Genomic DNA, 17485 nt, shown 5'->3' with positions numbered 1-17485 from the left:
TTGTATTTACTTCTTCAACTAAATCCGTATTATATAGTACCCTTGGTTTGTCAACTTGTAGTTTATTTTAACTTTATAAGGCATTATTGCATTGATTAGTGCTTATTATTCATTGAAATAGTTTTAAGTGATTTTGAAGAATGTGTTCTGATAACTAGTGAAGTGTTATAAAAATCAATTGTGTTCATATTTTAAGATTAGTTATAGGTTTGTTTAGGCTGTTGTTAGTGAGACCCAATATTAGATCTATTAGGCATTTACATTTTTGTAGTTATATTTCATGACTATGAATAAATAAAATACATATCTTACAAATTCCTTACAGCATACTAAACTTTATTAATGTCTCCAAATAATAGTTATAAGTTTGACGAACTAGGACAAATTCAGATTAGTTTTTATTTTTGTCCAGCCAAAATATTTCAAAAACTTTTTGTTTCACTTTCCATTATTATTTTTCAAGTACTAAAATGTATGTAAGATTTTAGAACAGAAGACTTTGTTATTTAAATAACAAATATATTATTTTTAAACTATTTCAACTTTTGTTATCTTTCAACAACTTTCAAGGGCCTTTACCCCTTGAGGACGGAGAGAACTTCACAGTAATCCTAAGCTAACATTATATAAATACAAGATAATCAATACATTATATACTTTTTTTAGACAATGTCTTCTGCTAAATTGTAGTATGCAATGGAACTGTGTAGTTCCAAATATAACTGTTTTATATATTTTTGAAATTTCTGCCGTGGTTGTGAATAGTATGTTTTTGTACTATGTCTTGTTTTATGCATTAAAAATAATGTATTTACGAAATAAAGCATAAATAACTATACATTTTCAAAAACTACAATACATTTTGTAGTATTTTAGCTATCTTAGAATTTTAAAATTTATTCATATAACTATATTACCTAGCTGCATTCGCCTTTGTTTATTATATAACAACTGTAGTTTGTAATTTTTACTTATACAAAAAATTTAATTATTTGTTATATGATTCGTATTATATTATCACATTGTTCTCTAGTTCATTGTGAACAAAATAATGCCAAATATAGGTAGAAAACAGTACAAAATTATTTTTGTGAACTTTATAAAAATAGTATTCAATTCACTGAAAAACAGCCTGCCAGTTCAAGGGTTAAAAAGTAAGGGAAGGTGGGTTACTTTACTTCCACCTTTTGTATGTCACTGTTTGTTTCGTTACCTCTGTTATAATCTAGAAAACAATTTTCCAGTGGCGCTGGAAAAGCAGAGGTTGGAGTACGAAAGGCAGTTTCAGCATTTGAGGAACATTCTTTCGCCCTCCACTCCTTATTCTCCTTATGTGCCCTTTGACCCCTTCAGACTCGGCAAGATGACCCCTTGCACACCGACCACACAGATGAGAGTGGAGAAGTGGGCTCGAGAGAGGTAACCAATCTATATCTTCATCTTCAAAACAATTCATTGTCATCTCACTAACTTTTGTAGCTCAGATTGAACTCTGTATAGATTAAGAGATTGAATTACCAGTCAAAACTCATTCTTTCCTAGCTTTGCTTCTCCATTTTTCATATTATCTAATTTGTTAAACTTTACATTCTGAACTACAATGAATACAGTGTATAATAGTCTTGAAAAAAAGTGTTAAATGCAGAACTTTGATCCTGGACCATGCTCTTTTACATAATATTAATCAGCTGATTCCCAAAATTTCCAATAATTTATATATAGCCCGGTAAAATATGGATGCAACCTCGGAATGAAAGATAATAAGCTAAAAATTTGCATACGTCTTTATTTTGATAGTATAAAACTTACCTCAAAAGTCTCATATAACCACATGTACGCGACTTAAGATATTTAAGGTCAAAGGTCACGAAAATCTGTTTTTTGCAAATATCTCGTTTCCCTTACGCTAAATGACTTTGAAGGTGGTTAGAGAAATTGTAGAACGGAAAATTCTCTTCAACTTTTGTCTGAAGTAATTTTATGTACGTTCAACCCTTTTTGAGATACAGCGCAAAGAGTAGGGGACCGCTTACCTGTATATACGATAATGCGAGGTCAGCCAGTAGAATACAATAAATAAATGAGTTATATTGTTAATTATTCACTTACTATATTATTATTATTACTTAATAGTATTATTATTGTTATTATTATTATCATTATTATTAAATTTTTATTATTATTTATTATTTAATATACTTTAAATACTACTATACATATTTATAGATATTAATTATAAATTATATATTCTCTAAATAATACTTATTTTATTTTTACCAAACATACAGTATTAAAAGAAATATTTTGAATGAATTTTAATTATACAGGGTGTCCCATGAAGAAACGGAGAAACTGTCAGGACTTGTTCTTACAGTGAAAATAACGAAAAAAGTTCATATACACATAGGTCCAGAAACGCTTAGTTAGCGAGCTATACAGGGTGAAAGATTTCGCCCAGATTTCAGTGCCACCGTTAAAAGGGAGCCCTATTAAATTATTTTGGGCGTTACCCAGGACGTAAAATTTAATGTATATTATGCAAATTGAACTGAAAAATTGAATAAAATTGGTACCAGACCTCTAGCTGCAGTAATTTTTATGATATCTGAAGAAATACGCAAAATTCGGTGTCCAAAAACAAGTTTCATTTAGGTTTCAAGTAGATTAACTTTGTTAAATGTGTAACAAACACGTAAAATTCTTTAACAAAACTTGTAAAGAATTAATTTCTTAAGATAATGATGTAAAATAAGCCAGTAAAAATTGTACGTAAACGTTAAGAAAATCAATTTTTAATTAAATAAATAACGTACGAAGAATAGACAAAATCAGTTACACTTTTTTTACGTTTATACACCATAGCTTCGATATGTCCCCATAAGAAGTAGTCAAGAGGCGATAAGTCAGGCGATCGTGGTGATAAAATAAAATTTCAATAATGAGGGTGAATACATAGTGTCAAACCCTGTGTTAAACTCACATCTGTAATATCTATTGAAAAGCATTTTAACGTATAAACAGTCTTTAGTAATGTGTCTGAATCGTCAACATTTCAATTTTAAAGTTTATTGTCATGGCAGTGTGATATATTTATTGTATATAAATTAATTTTGGAATCTAGGTAGTCGTTATAAAATATATTTTTAAATCTCTTTAAAATGATGAACATTAATGAAAACAACAATTTTACACATTTTATAAACTGTAGCAGAGCAGACATACCGATGTGCGCCCTTTAAGTCAGAGGTGAGCTAAACTTAAGCCAATAATTTATATTGGTCATTAACTTTTTGTTAGCCTATAAAAGAACATGATAAATAACTTACTATACATCCAAACTTATAACCAAGTTTTAATCCAGTGTTTTGTAGATATTAGTAAGGTTTGGACAAATATTTAACAATTGAATAATAATGGTAAATCTATTTCTAATAACTGATGATAAAATACTAATATTTTCTATAAAATGTGATAAGACAATTAAAGGATAAATAATGATTTAAAATCAAAATATATTTTTTAATGTAATCTGTCAAATTGTGTCAGAGGTCTATTAGTTTTTTAGGTTAATTGGATCTGGAAAAGAGCCATTGAGTAATTGCACAGTGACCAGTAGGGACAAACCATATTAAAGTACTGGAAATCACATGGATATTTATCTGATTGCATTTTCTAAATGCCCAATTCTCATGTCTGCTCAGGCAAGAATGCTACATAGTAGCCGATTATAGGCGTGCCAAACATCTACTGTTGTGTCCAGTTTGTTTGGGAGTGACGCAGATATATACTAAAATAACCCTCGCTGAAATACTTGGCCTCCAGAGAGTTGTTTGTGGCATAAAACCATGAGTAAATAAAAAGTGTTATAACAAGTTAGTAATGAGTGAATTATTGATTAATAAACATTAGTGCTGTAATGTTTTTATCATGATAATGTATTTCGTTTTGTTTCTTTACAGAGATGAAACGTTCAAGCGAAGTTTAGGTGAGCTCAAACAAGACATTGTGAGAGCGAATGTTCTAGTCAAGGAAGCGAATTTCCTAGCAGAGGAACTCCTCAAGATGACCAAGTACAGTGTTACTCTGCAAATCCCACCATCCAACCTTAGTCCTAATAGGCGGGTAAGTTGTAGTGTTATATTTATATCCTCTAACTAGCCAACTAACAAACCATTTCTAGTATTAATTTAAAAATATAATGCACAAATAGACTTTATAGGCTTCATTTACATGATGATAACACGGACACAAATAGTGGAAATGACTTAGGAAACCAAATATAAAAAATAACAAAAATTTGAACAAAGATAGTAATGAATTTTTTTGCATAAAAAGTTAATGAATAAAATATATAAACTCATATTACTTACATATGTGATCTTATCACAACTGAAACAGAGAATAGCAACATTTACTTATTCAGTAAAATAATGAAGATGGTTCAAACAAATAATTATATTTTTCTCTTGTAACAACCTTCATTTTCCTTCATAAGCCAAAGGTAATGAACTTTAGTTCAAAGTCCAGCGAGAAAACTTATTTGCAAATTCAAAACTAATTGTAGTTTATTTAATCAGAAAAATTGTGTTTGATAAAAATGTAACACACTGGTTTGTAGTGTAAAGATCTTAAATAATGTTTGGTGGCAGAGAGGAGCGTTTGTCAGTGAGCCGGCCATCCTGGTGAAGCGGAAAGGGTTCGGCAACCAAGTGTGGTCCATGGAGAAACTGGAGAATAAGTTAATAGACATGAGAGAAATGTATGACGACTGCAGAGAACATGGCATTGACATGACTCCGGTAAGCCCATCTACTAGTATTTCTTAGATAATCCCAGTCCCATTTAGTTTAGTTAATTGGACTTCTTCATAACCTTACTACATATATATGAATGATTACGAATGATTATATACGAATGATTATGTCGTGTAGTGTTGAGTGGTGTGGTGATGACAGTAATGGGACACCTTTTTCCAATTTTAATGTTATAATATATATAAATTAACTTATTGAAACGTAATATAACATTGGTACAGGTAAAAGAGCTTCTGTTAAGACATAAAGCTTAACTCTTGGTGAAATTATTTTGTGCAAGTGGACTATTTTAACATTTACTTACATTTGTCAAACTTGGAACCACATGTTTTCTCTGACACTGTAGAACTGTAATTTAAGAATATTTACAACTGCTTTCAGTGGCGAAATCTATTGGAAACACTGATTTTATTTAACAAAACTTGTACACTGATGTGTTTTTATTGTTCTGTGGAGCATAGCTGAAATAATATTAATGTTGTGACTGAATGAAAAGGGACAGGAAGTGAGCACTTGATTGACTCCAGTAGTTACAGGCACTGAATAGAGGTAGCTTGGTTTATCAAACAGCTGTGGCTGTCTCTTGTTTTGTCTTGTCAAGGGTCAACCACTCTGCTTCCAATAGACCATCTTGTGCAATTTAAAACTGAACTGTCTTCTGCTAATGTTTATAAAACAAACATCCCATCAATACCCACTTTCAAAACCATAGTTTAATTTACCTTCTTATTATTTATTTTATTTTTTAATCTATGACAATGAAAATATTTTGTTGAATGATTTTGCAAATAATTAAATAATTTTTGCAATAATTTCGGTAAAAAAATGCATTTTGCCACTGGAGCTAATGTTTTTGGAAAAAGTCAAAGGGTTACCCACCTTGGCCGGCTAAAATAAAAAGTATCGTACACCAAGATACAAATACTTACTACGATGTTGAATTTTATGGTACTCATGAGGCGGGCAAAACTAAAAATCTTCGGATTTGTGCTTTCTACAGTGAAAATAAAGCTGAACTTGGTAAACCCAGAATGAGAAATTTAAAATTCAACAGCGCACTACAGGAAAATTTGAACAATCTATAAATAAATATTCCAAAGGCATCTCATTAAACATAGAAAATGAGAATAGAGTGAATGAGAGCCATTTTAATCAACAGCCAGTTGGAGGACTAGAGTGGCTGAACACGCTTGTGAGCTACATAATAGATTTTGGAATATTGATTATATAGGTATGGGCCGGAGGATTTCACTAAAATTCTGCAAGTGACTACAAATATTCTTGAAGAATACAAACGAAAACAGTAATAGCAAAACAGTTTATTAAAAATCCCAAAATAATGAATTAGAAAGTAAATGTACTGACATTGAAAAAGCCTTGCAAAAAGGAAAAATCAGTTCGGTTGGAGGAGCTTGAGTTGTCTGTGTGTATGGAGGCGGATGTTGAAGTAGATGTACAAAAACACAAAGACACTATAAGAACATTAACTCAAGACTTATCAAACGTATATTGAAGACGCTAAAGTGAAGAATAATATAATTCAGGAGCAAAATTGCTAACACAGCCTCATTAAACAATGAACTAAACCAGCTAAGGAAAGACAATTGAGTTTCTAAACAGTAGGATTATTCAACTAAATAAAATTGCAGAAAGTGTAAATTCAAGGTTCAATAATCAAGTCAATTGACTTTAAGGGTCTGGAAAACACACTGAAGCAACAAATAGTAGAATTGAAACAGCAACTGAGTAATCTGAAAGGTAAAAGCTTAGATGGACAGGATGGTAGTGTGACTGCACAGGGAAATGATTTTACTTTATGTTCCACGTTGTTGGCAAATGGATGGATTCCAGGATGATTTGATCTCATTGTATTTTGACTTACTTCTTCAAAGCAGTATAATGAAGGATGCCTACTTTATGAAAGCCATGCATCGGTCAAGCTATTAAGTGTGCGGGGAAAAACGTTGATGTCCTTTTGGAACATGAGATTTTTAATAAATCCTATGTATTCATACCAATTAAATGACTCGAAAGGAGAAATGGAAGTCAGTGGCTCTCATTGGAGTCTGATGCTTTATACCAAAACTGAAAATACATTTTATTACTTTGATTCGATGAATAATTACAATCTTGGCCATGCCAGAGATGTATTCACGAGGTTTGAAGTCGCGCATGTGCTCAACAGGTCCAAGTTTGTTTCACTGAAGTAAGCTGTCCTCAACAAAGAAATGGCAGTGACTGTGGTGTGTATGTGCTCCTTTTTGTGGATAGGTTGATTGGGATGTTATTGACTCGGAAGGATCTTGTGGGTTTTGACTTTAAGGAGTGTTTTGGTTCTTCAGAGATCAACGAATTGGATATAATCCAGAAAACGTTTCTATTATGACCTACTTAATATACAAACTGCAATACAAGAAGCTGGAACGAGGGTATTGCAAAGAAATTGATTCTTTGTGGAAAAAAGTGACATCAAAACAGACCTACCCAAAATAAATACTTATGAGGACCCATGCAAATGTTGAAAGACAGGAAAATAAACCCGAATGAGGAAACATGTCAAAATATTAAAGGAAGAATTAAACAAATTAAAAAATGAAAATGAAAATCTTCAAAGTGTTGTTGAAATTCTTCATAGTGATAAAAAAACTGTTACAGGACAAAATATATAAAGCTGAGTCAGTAGGTCAGCATTGTCTCAAATGCTCCCTGCCACTGGTAAATAAAACTGCTGAGCATTCACCAAACCAAAATAAAGGTCGAGTTAAGACCCGAGACCAAACTGTACATGTGAATAAAGCAACTAAAAAAAGTAAATCTAATCTAATAATACTTGCAGACAGCCATGGTAGGGACCTAGGTCGTCTTATAGAACAAAAGACTACCTTAAATGTTTGCTCGTTTGTTAAACCTGGTGCAAAAGTTCAGCCAGGTAACAAAAGAAGTTAAAGATCTTACAGCGGAGCTGGAACCCAGTGACTACCTTCTAGTGTTGGCTGGTACTAAACAACATCCAGACTACAGGCATTGATACACTAATGAATGATATCACTAAATTAGTTAAATGATTTCCAACACATCAATCTTATTCTGTCTACAATACGATGCGACACGATCTGCCTCAGCTTGATTTAAAAGATATCTATAATCAATTCCAAAATTGAACGGTTAGCTGAAAACTTTCCAAACCTACAGCTTCTGCCTCTGCATCTGCTTCCAAGGCACGTCTTCACAGCACACGGACTCCACTTTAACATGAAAGGAAAAGCTAGGATAGCAGATATGGTCTCTAAATTGAAACAAATGAAGGGCACAAGTCATAATGTGCCAAGACAACCTAAAAATCAAACACATCCTTTCTCTATTCCATCATGTAAAATTACCGTTCTTGAAACAGACATAAACCAACTGATGGACCACTTTCAAAAATGACCAATCGGTGGGTTTTGCACACTCCATATCTGCCGATTTTGAAAACACAGAGAAACACATGTCAGCTGGCATTGCCGTTGTTTTTAGGAAAAGATTTGGCCGGCCCTAAAAAAACATCTGATTTGGTAAATAAACACCTGGCGTATCAGAAAGTAATCAATGGTCCATCAGTGTATAGTCTAATTACCAAGGACAAGTACAGTGGAAAACCAACAAAACAAGAATATGATGCTGCCTTTCTAAAACTTCAAGAAGACTTCATCTCGAAAGATCTCAAAACACTGGTGTGTTCTGCAGTCGGATGTGTTAGAGACTTGATCCAGGTGTCTCATTTCGCCAAGAACATTGTTGAGTTTCAGCAGGTTACCGGAGCAAACAGTCTGCATAGTCTCGTATGAAACAACCAACAGCACAGAGGCAACTGTGGAGAGGCCTCACACACAACGAATTTTGTCAGAACCCTGAGGAAGCAATTAGCTGAGCACCAGGCGCAGAAACAGCAGCTAGATATCTCTCCTTCATCGCAGTCTCCACTCTCCGGTGAAGTTGTTGTGCTCAGTGATATAGGTCTCAGTGTAGATACATTTGCATCTTGTTTGTCCCTCATGACACACCTACACTCTCACAGAATATTTCTCTCACTGACTCTCCTACATCTTCACAAAAACACCTTTCTCACTAAGACACCTACAAAGTTACAAAAATGTCTCTCCCACTAATACATCTTTCAACAAATGTAACTGGTAATAGTGTAGATTTAAACTAGAACTTCTTGACAACGACACAGTCTCGGCAAACTTAGACCAGCCTTTAATTCCCAAATGTAATTAGCAGAAATTTTCCAAAAGAAGACATGCAAAATCAACTTCATAAGGCTACACTTAGTATGCTCCAAAGCTAGTAATAATATGCATGCTAGAAACTATAATTTAATAATGCACTACAACATCCGAGGTATAAGCCAAGACAAAATTTCAGAACTAAATATATTTTTATCAGAATCAAAAATAAAGATAATCTCACTGAACGAACATTGGCTTGACAATGAGTGTATAATATATATTAAATTCATTAAATAATTATATTTTAGGTGATTATTTATGTAAGACAAAATAATCAAAGAGGAGGTTTTCTTGTCTTTTAATAGAAAAACACTATCCCTATATACCAATTAAAACTTTTTATTGATTTATATGAAGATTTTATTTTTGAATGTTCGTGCATTGAGCTTCTTGATCATAGCGTAGTCATTGTTTTCTATCTACACTATACCAGACTATAATGCCAGAAAAAATATTTTTTGCCAAACTTGAGAAAATGTTCTTAATAATTGAAAAAGTATTAAAGAATAAATCGATCTTAATAGTGGGTGATTTTAATGTAAATATACTAGTAGAAAATGATATAACAAGCAAATTCTTAGAAATAATTGAATGTAATGGTTTTCAGTGTATGTTTGGTGATCCAACTAGAGTGTCAGTAAATACTTCAACTTGTATAGATAACATATTAACTAGAAAAAGGATATGATGTTATAGCCAAAATGAATATTGACCTAGGTCTTTCTGACCATAATGCGATTTTTTTAAATATCCCACAAAAATACAATAGAAAAGCAAGGCTTTTAAGAAATACTGGTAAGGAAAAGGATATTCTCTAGTAAACAAATTAAATATTTTTATGGAATCACTAAAAAATTGTGACGATTTAACAGTAAGCCCAATTATAAATGCCGAGGAAAGCTACAATAACTTTCTAACTTGTTTTTTTAAGACATTATGAGTCTGCTTTTGTTCCAAAAACTGTTAAAGTTAAACAGAAAAGAAAAAAAGTAGTTTTACATTGGATTTACACAAGGAATAAAAAATATCAGCAAAAAGAAAACGTGAACTTCACTGGAAATCAAAATTCAGTAGAAGTATACAATTTCTAAGTTATGTTAAATCCTACAAAAAGATTTTCAAAAAAAGTAGTTATTGAGGCAAAGAAAAGGGCAAACTCCTCGTTTATACAGAACTCAGAAAAATAAATGCAAGGCTGCCTGGCATGTTGTGAATAAAGTACTCGGTAAAGATAATAAAAAACAGAGAAGATAAAATTACTTTAATAGATTCAAATGACACGGAAAATAAGTAATCCAGCTCAAATTGTTGAACTTTTTAATGATTATTTTTCTAACATTGTACAAAAAAATTAGTGTTCCAAAGGCTACTGTAAAAAGGAATTCATAATTCATTAAGAAATTTTTGTACTGAAGAGAGGGTTGCATTGCACAATCTTGAACCTTGTACAGTTGATGAGATCAGGAGATGTGTTTTAGGTCTTAAAAATAAAATTTCTGTAGGGTGGGATGGGATACCAATAAGACTAATTAAAATCTCTGTTGATATCATTTCAGAACCATTGACACAAATAATCAATAAATGTTTAAATGAAGGGATTTTTTCCTGATAGATTAAAGTATTCTCAAGTTACTCCAGTTTTTAAAAAGGGCTCGAAGTTAGATTTAAATAATTATCGACCTATTTTCAGTTCTAAGCAATTTCTCAAAGATATTTGAAAAGATTATTCACTCTAGATTAGTTGATTACTTTGAAAAAAACAAACTCTTTTACGATAAAACAATTCGGGTTCAGAAAAAACATGAATACTCAATCAGCTTTGACAGAATTTACAAACAGCATATTACATGGTCTGGACGGGTCACGGAATACAGCGGTATTTTCTGTGATCTGTCTAAGGCGTTTGATTTGTGTAGATCATTCGGTCTTACTGTTAAAGCTACATGACTATGGCATTGGTGGAAATTGTTTGTCCCTTCTAAAGTCTTACCTAACAAAAAGGAAAACAAAGAACAGTTATTCAAGAGAACTACAATAAAGTGTATTCAAATTGGAAAAAGTAATAGTGTGGGCAGTGCCACAAGGTTCTATCTTGGGTCCTCTTTTCTTTTTAATTTTTATAAACGATCTTCCTAGATCTATTACCAAAGATTTAATATTATTTGCTGATGACACAACAGCTATTATCAAAAGCTCTACTAGTGAAGAACTAATAATCACTCTTTCAGAAGTGATGGATGATTTGGATTCTTGGTTTCATTCCAATGGTTTAAAACTTAATATAGATAAAACCCAAGTAATAAAATTTGGTATTAGAAATAATAAAAAATGGCAATTTTAACTTCCCAAATTTAGTTGACTCACATAAATTCTTGGGAATTAAAATTGATAGTAATTTTTTAAATGGAAAGCTCATCATCTAAATGACCTTTTGTCAAAAACTAAGATCCATTTCTTTTATATTTTTGCACTTAAGAGAAAATGTTTTCATTTGACGTTCTAAAATCTGTTTACCATGGTTATGTGGAATCAATTCTTAGTTATGGGATTGTGTTATGGGGTCTAGCTCCTGGCATTAAAGCACGTTTTCAGATTACAAAAAAAGAATTATCCGAATAATGACAAATTCTCATTTTCGAGCACCTTGCAAATCATTGTTTAGAAATAAAAAAATATTAACTTTAACCAGTTTGTACATATATGAGTTGTTGGTTTATATCCATTTAAGCAAAAGGACCAACTAATAGAAGATCTAATATTTCAACATAATTATAACACTCGAAATAACGCTAATTTTAGAATACCCCTCCATCGCTCAACATTCTATGAAAAAAAGCCTTTGTATTCGGGGTTGATATTGTACAATAACCTACCCTTAACATTTAAGTCAATGACCATAGGAAAATTTAAAAATGAATTAAAGACTGTTCTTATTGACAAAGCTATATATGAAATAGATGAACTACAGCTAAACCTCCTTAGTTAATTCTAAATAAAAATCAAGTGTTTGTTATTTTTCTGACTAAATTTTTATTGTAACATAATAAAATTACTATAAGGCTTTAGTATGTATTGTATATTATGACAATTGTACCAGTTCACTATTGTAAAAAAACATGTAAAGAACGTTTTGTACAAATAAATATCTATGTCTATGTCTATGTCTATATTTTAACTTACTTACATTAAAACATTAAACCAATATTTAACACTTTTATTATTTTGTGAGGCCTTTCGATATCAGTTGGGCCATCATCACTTTTGTGATGTGTCTGAAGAAGATATCTTTGATATCGAAAGGCCTCACAAAATAATAAAAGTGTTAAATATTGGTTTAATGTTTTAATGTAAGTAAGTTATCAGTACCAATATAAGCTCCATCTACAACATTACATATATATTTACTTGTAATGAATTTTGATATGACTTCCCAGATTTTAAAACATTATTTAAGGGTCACCAATTTAATTTTGTATTACAAAAAAATATAGATATTTTTATTTTGCTCTCTTGATAGTGAAAATAAAATGTTAAAACTCTGTCCATTATGGATGCACGTACAATTTTGATTTTGTGCCCACTTTTTGATATCTCAAAGATGGGTTCACTATATTAGTCAATTTCGTAGTTAATGCTCACTAAAATAAGCACAATGGACTAATATATTTAAAATTTACTACCATAAACAAATTTTACATTTCGTACTGAAAAATACTTTTAAAGTAAAACTAATTACCTCATTAATAAAGTAAAAGTAATTCTCATTATACTCTAAAACAACAAAATAGAAAAGATAAATCCTAACAATATTGTAACTTGTGAAAGCAGTGACAGACTTCAGCATGAGATGCAAATATATGGAGTACCTGCATGCTTGTGGTACACAGGCAAACATGCCAAGAGTCAGTAATGCCGCCCAATGTAACACAAATTGAGTTTATAGAATAAAACTGTTTCCTTGCGTTCATGTACAAAGAAAAGTAAATCATAGTTTTTCATTGCAGGTGGACAACCCAGCAAAGGTTAACGACCCATTTTTTGAGACGCAGGAGAATCATAATCTGATAGGTGTGGCGAATGTGTTCCTAGAGTGTTTGTTCCACGATGTAACGCTGGACTACCATACGCCAATCATCAGTCAACAAGGAGAGGTGGCAGGGAGGCTACAGGTAGGGGGACTTTTCACAAGAGTGTTCAGTTTGCCAATTACCTGATGAGATTTGTCGTCCTTGGTATTAAAACTGAATTGGTGGTTGAAGGTTGAGGTGAGGAGGATAGCAGGCCAGTTCCCCCAGGATCACATCTGCGAGTCAGTGTCGGAGAGCTCAACGGACAGCAGCAACCGGGATGAGGAGGAGGTGGTGCCTGACAATCAGGTCACAGTGCGGGTGAGTACAACCAACTGTTTAGCTATAGTGTGCAGTATAAAAGTATGAATATTGTTTCAGTTAGTTAGTTGAAGAGTCCATGAATAATATGCTAGGTACCATTGTATATATAAAAACAATCAAATGATAAAAATTAGTAGTTGTAACTTTTATGTCAGGAGGAAAGCTTCATAAATGCAGTTAATAAAATTTTATCTTTTAGAAAAAGCTTAGTTTATAGCAGTTTGCATATCCATTACAATAGCTGTGACACATGTGGTGAAGTAAATTACAAAACAAACCTTAAAAAGTTAATATTTTAAAATAAATTAATTAACGGAATAAAAATAATATGCCATCTTCTTTAAAATTGTGTTATTAAAAAAACCTGAATATTTGTTAGATAAAGCTTAAGAATACAGGCATAATGTACACTCATAATGTGGTATTTGATAACATACTAGTTGTTAATTTAGTGTTCGTATGTTGAGTGTTGAAAAATGGGAAAAAGTGCTTAAAAGCTAAAGCTAGCACTATTTATATCTGTTACTATAGAACATGCAGTCATTGAAATAGAGGTGATTTGTACAAAAATCACCCAAGAAATTCTGTTTTCTCAACATCTGAATCCTAAGTTAACTGGACAAGAGAATGAGCATACCATAGTGGTTTCTCTAATTATGTAGTGTAGTAATAACAATGTAAATTGGTTTTGACAGGTGAGGATAAAGCAGGCGACAGGTCTGCCGATATCTCTTTCTCACTTTGTGTTCTGCCAATACACGTTCTGGAACCACGGGGACCCCATTGTGGTGCCTCCGGTGGTGAACCCCGACCAGGGGGACCCAGCCCGAAACACACAGTCTCTCTCTTTCCAGTTCGACCACACTCAGGACTTCACTATCACCATCAATGAGGAGTTCTTGGAACACTGTTCAGGTCAGTTGAAGTTCATCTGGTTTGGGTTGGGCTACTTGGTTTGGATGTTGTAGTGGGTATAGTAATTTTAAGTCTTGATATTGTAAAGTTCTATTGATATAGAGTGTTTCGATTTCCAATGTATTTTTTTAGCAACAGTCACATTTTCTTTAGGTGGAATGTTAGGAACGTTTATCTTTTGAGTGAAACTAAAAATCCAAAAACTATTTTTGTAACCAAACTGTTTTTTTTTTTCTGAATTTCACTCATGAAATCGAGTGAACAGAATTGGTTCTAGTGAGTGAATGAACTTGTGTGATGTGCAGAAGGAGCGCTGTCAGTGGAGGTGTGGGGTCACCGGAGTGCAGGGTTCACCAGAACAAAACCAGAGTGGGAGGTGGAACAGCAACAACTGGCCAAAGCTCGCTCACTCACCGACAGGTCAGATATCTTCAGATTCAGAGACTGCTATGATTAGCTAATTTTTATGTCCACATATATATTTTATTAACATGAATGTTGTCTTGAAGAGTAATTAAGTGATTTTTTTCTCTTTAGATCTTCATTAATTTAGGTATATTTGTAAAAGGCCATTTGAGTAAAATTATGTTGAGCTAATGGACTGGCTTGCTCAACTCATTCCAATATATGGCTGATTGATATGAATAATAATTATCTTAGCTATAAAGGGCGTTTTTGAGCTGTTTTCTTTTTCAGAGTCTTAAATAATATGATTTTGACTATTTACCGCTCGAACCTCTCCGACTTCTTGTTTACATAATTTTCAAGTGAGAGTTGAGATTCCATAGGTCAAACAGAAAGTATTAAAAAGACCCTCAGGCTCATCATAGCCACTCAATATGTTCCTTAATGTTTGAGGACCATGTGTGTTCTCTACCTGTGCAATATAGCCCTAATCATGCACACAATCCTAGTCATGTTAAATTAACCCATTGCGGATCGTGTTGTTTTGGCGCGCGGGCACCAGCGGGCACGAATTAATTTACGGTCAGCGGGCGCATGAACAGCAATGGTGCGCCACATCGTTTCGCTCGCTATTGTATACTAGAAAATTCAACTGTGAAGGTATTCGTTCAGATGGAACATGGGCCTGCTGGGGTATCCGTGATGTAAGAACGATAACACGTGAGCAAGGTTCCAGGGTGGCAGGGATGATGTCTGAATCATAGTCTAAATAAAGCGGCTCGGGCGAAGCGATTGCAACATCCGGGCCATTGTCTAGACTAAACCCACCAAGATATATGTCTGCGTCTTTTCGTTGTGTCACTAACCTCAAAAGTATTATAATAACAACTGAGGAAAACACCCAATCAGAAGTGCTAAAAAGCAGAGAGTAAACTCATATGAATGATTTTTCAACTTCGACACACAACTGCGATCTGTAGGATATTTATAACGCTTTTGAAAACTCTAAACGTAAACCGTTGTTAAACACTCTTAGTTGACAAGCGAAGACGATCGCCCGATCTATCAGACATTAAAAGAACTATTTGGAGGGAAACTTAAAAGCAGACCGCTTTTGCGACCTGAGCTCGTCATCGTGCCGTTAGGCCTGGCCGCTGCGTGACGAGCCCAGCTCGTCAGTGATCCGCAATGGGTTAAGTGGTCATAAACTGTAAGTCACAACTCAGGGTTCTGACAAACCAAAACTCAGTGTACAGTACCATTTCCAAGTAATCTAATACTTACGGCCCCTTCCCACTACTTACTGTGAACCCCTGGTTGCTAAGTGGAACTTAAAAACAAGCAAGGGCCATGCAAGCATCAGAGTATGTCTCTGTTCAATTAAAACTCTTTGGATTACAATGCTTCATATACTACTGATTTGTAGTACTGAAACGGTTCCTTTCTATAACCTATGCTCCACCTGCTGGATTTGATCTTCTAAGATGTTTGTGGTGTGGACTGAACCGTTTCAGGACAGGGCATAGAAGATTCACGTTGTTACCCTCATCAGTTGTTCTCTTGAATCATCTGTTGGGACATCCTCTGATAACTTCAACTCTAAATAAACTATTTTCTTTAGAAACAAAAATGTATATATTCCTTTTATCTACCAACAACTGAAAAAATTAGGGTTCATATTAACAACCATTGCAGATAACATTGTGATAGACTTTTAACCCTTACAGCTGCATATCACAAAGAAATAGGCAGGAATGGGTTGATTTTAATGCTCTGATTTAGCTATCTGGCATTCAGTATTATTATATGTCAGTCTTTGAGACTTCAGTTGTTTTACATTTTTGAAGCCAAATTATATCCCATTCAATAGTGTGCAATGCGGTTTATTTGGGGAAACAACAATAACAAAACTCTGTTAAAAGATTTCAATATAACATTGTTCTTATATTGATGCGTGTTGCAGGTGGAGTGAGTTAACACGTAAAATCGAGCTGTGGGTGGAGGTGCAGGAGTTGACGGAGATGGGTGAGTACGCTGCGGTGGAGGTGGCGGCACGCACAGATGTGCTGACAGGTGGCGTATACCAGCTGCGTCAGGGTCAGCAGCGTAGGGTGCAGGTCAGGGTTCGGCCAGTACAACAGTCCGGAACACTGCCCATCATCTGTCACAGCATCGTCAGTATAGCTGTCGGCAGTGTTATTAAGAGGTACAGAAACTACATATCTGGTATCAAAATTTGGATTTCATAGTTTATAACCAGTATCATTATTGTTAGGTGCATTAGACAATCAGTTTCGACCGGAAATGCATGCTCTTGAGTATTAAATATAATTATTACCTATTTTTTTTGTTTTCAAATCACCAAAAATACAACCATTTCAAAATAAGCAGTTTGTACTTAACATACAATTAAACCACAGTTAACCTGTTTAAAGTGTCCAATTCCATGATAAAAATTTTAACGGCTTTGTAAACAAAACCTAGTTCAGTGTCATGTAAGCAAAGTTAAGGAATTTTTATTTTTAAATTGTCCGGTGAGATTGGTTACATACATTTGTACAGTTTTATCTATGTAAGAACATTAGTTTTTAATAAATGTGAAAGTAATTCATAAATTATGAATTACTATGACAAATTAACTCAAATGTACATGTTATATTTAATCATAGACTTTATTAAAAGTAAGTTT

The 17485-nt window shown here is 33.3% G+C and overlaps 1 protein-coding gene across 3 annotated transcripts in view; it reads left to right on the top strand.

Moving 5' to 3' along the window:
* The window catches only part of LOC124362020 (kinesin-like protein KIF13A), a 224653-nt gene that overhangs the window by 175577 nt on the left and 31591 nt on the right, over positions 1-17485 (top strand). For all 3 annotated transcript variants that reach the window (XM_046816163.1, XM_046816162.1, XM_046816161.1), the window contains exons 14-21: positions 1245-1419; positions 3960-4122; positions 4650-4799; positions 13090-13254; positions 13345-13473; positions 14172-14391; positions 14697-14811; positions 16760-17002. In XM_046816163.1, the coding sequence (XP_046672119.1) occupies positions 1245-1419; positions 3960-4122; positions 4650-4799; positions 13090-13254; positions 13345-13473; positions 14172-14391; positions 14697-14811; positions 16760-17002 (1360 nt within the window). The remainder of the gene's footprint in view (positions 1-1244; positions 1420-3959; positions 4123-4649; positions 4800-13089; positions 13255-13344; positions 13474-14171; positions 14392-14696; positions 14812-16759; positions 17003-17485) is intronic.

Source organism: Homalodisca vitripennis, chromosome 5, assembly GCF_021130785.1.
Source record: "Homalodisca vitripennis isolate AUS2020 chromosome 5, UT_GWSS_2.1, whole genome shotgun sequence".
Taxonomy (NCBI): Eukaryota; Metazoa; Arthropoda; class Insecta; order Hemiptera; family Cicadellidae; genus Homalodisca; species Homalodisca vitripennis.
Note: the sequence above shows the minus strand (reverse complement) of the source record. Positions and strands in the feature narration are given on the sequence as shown.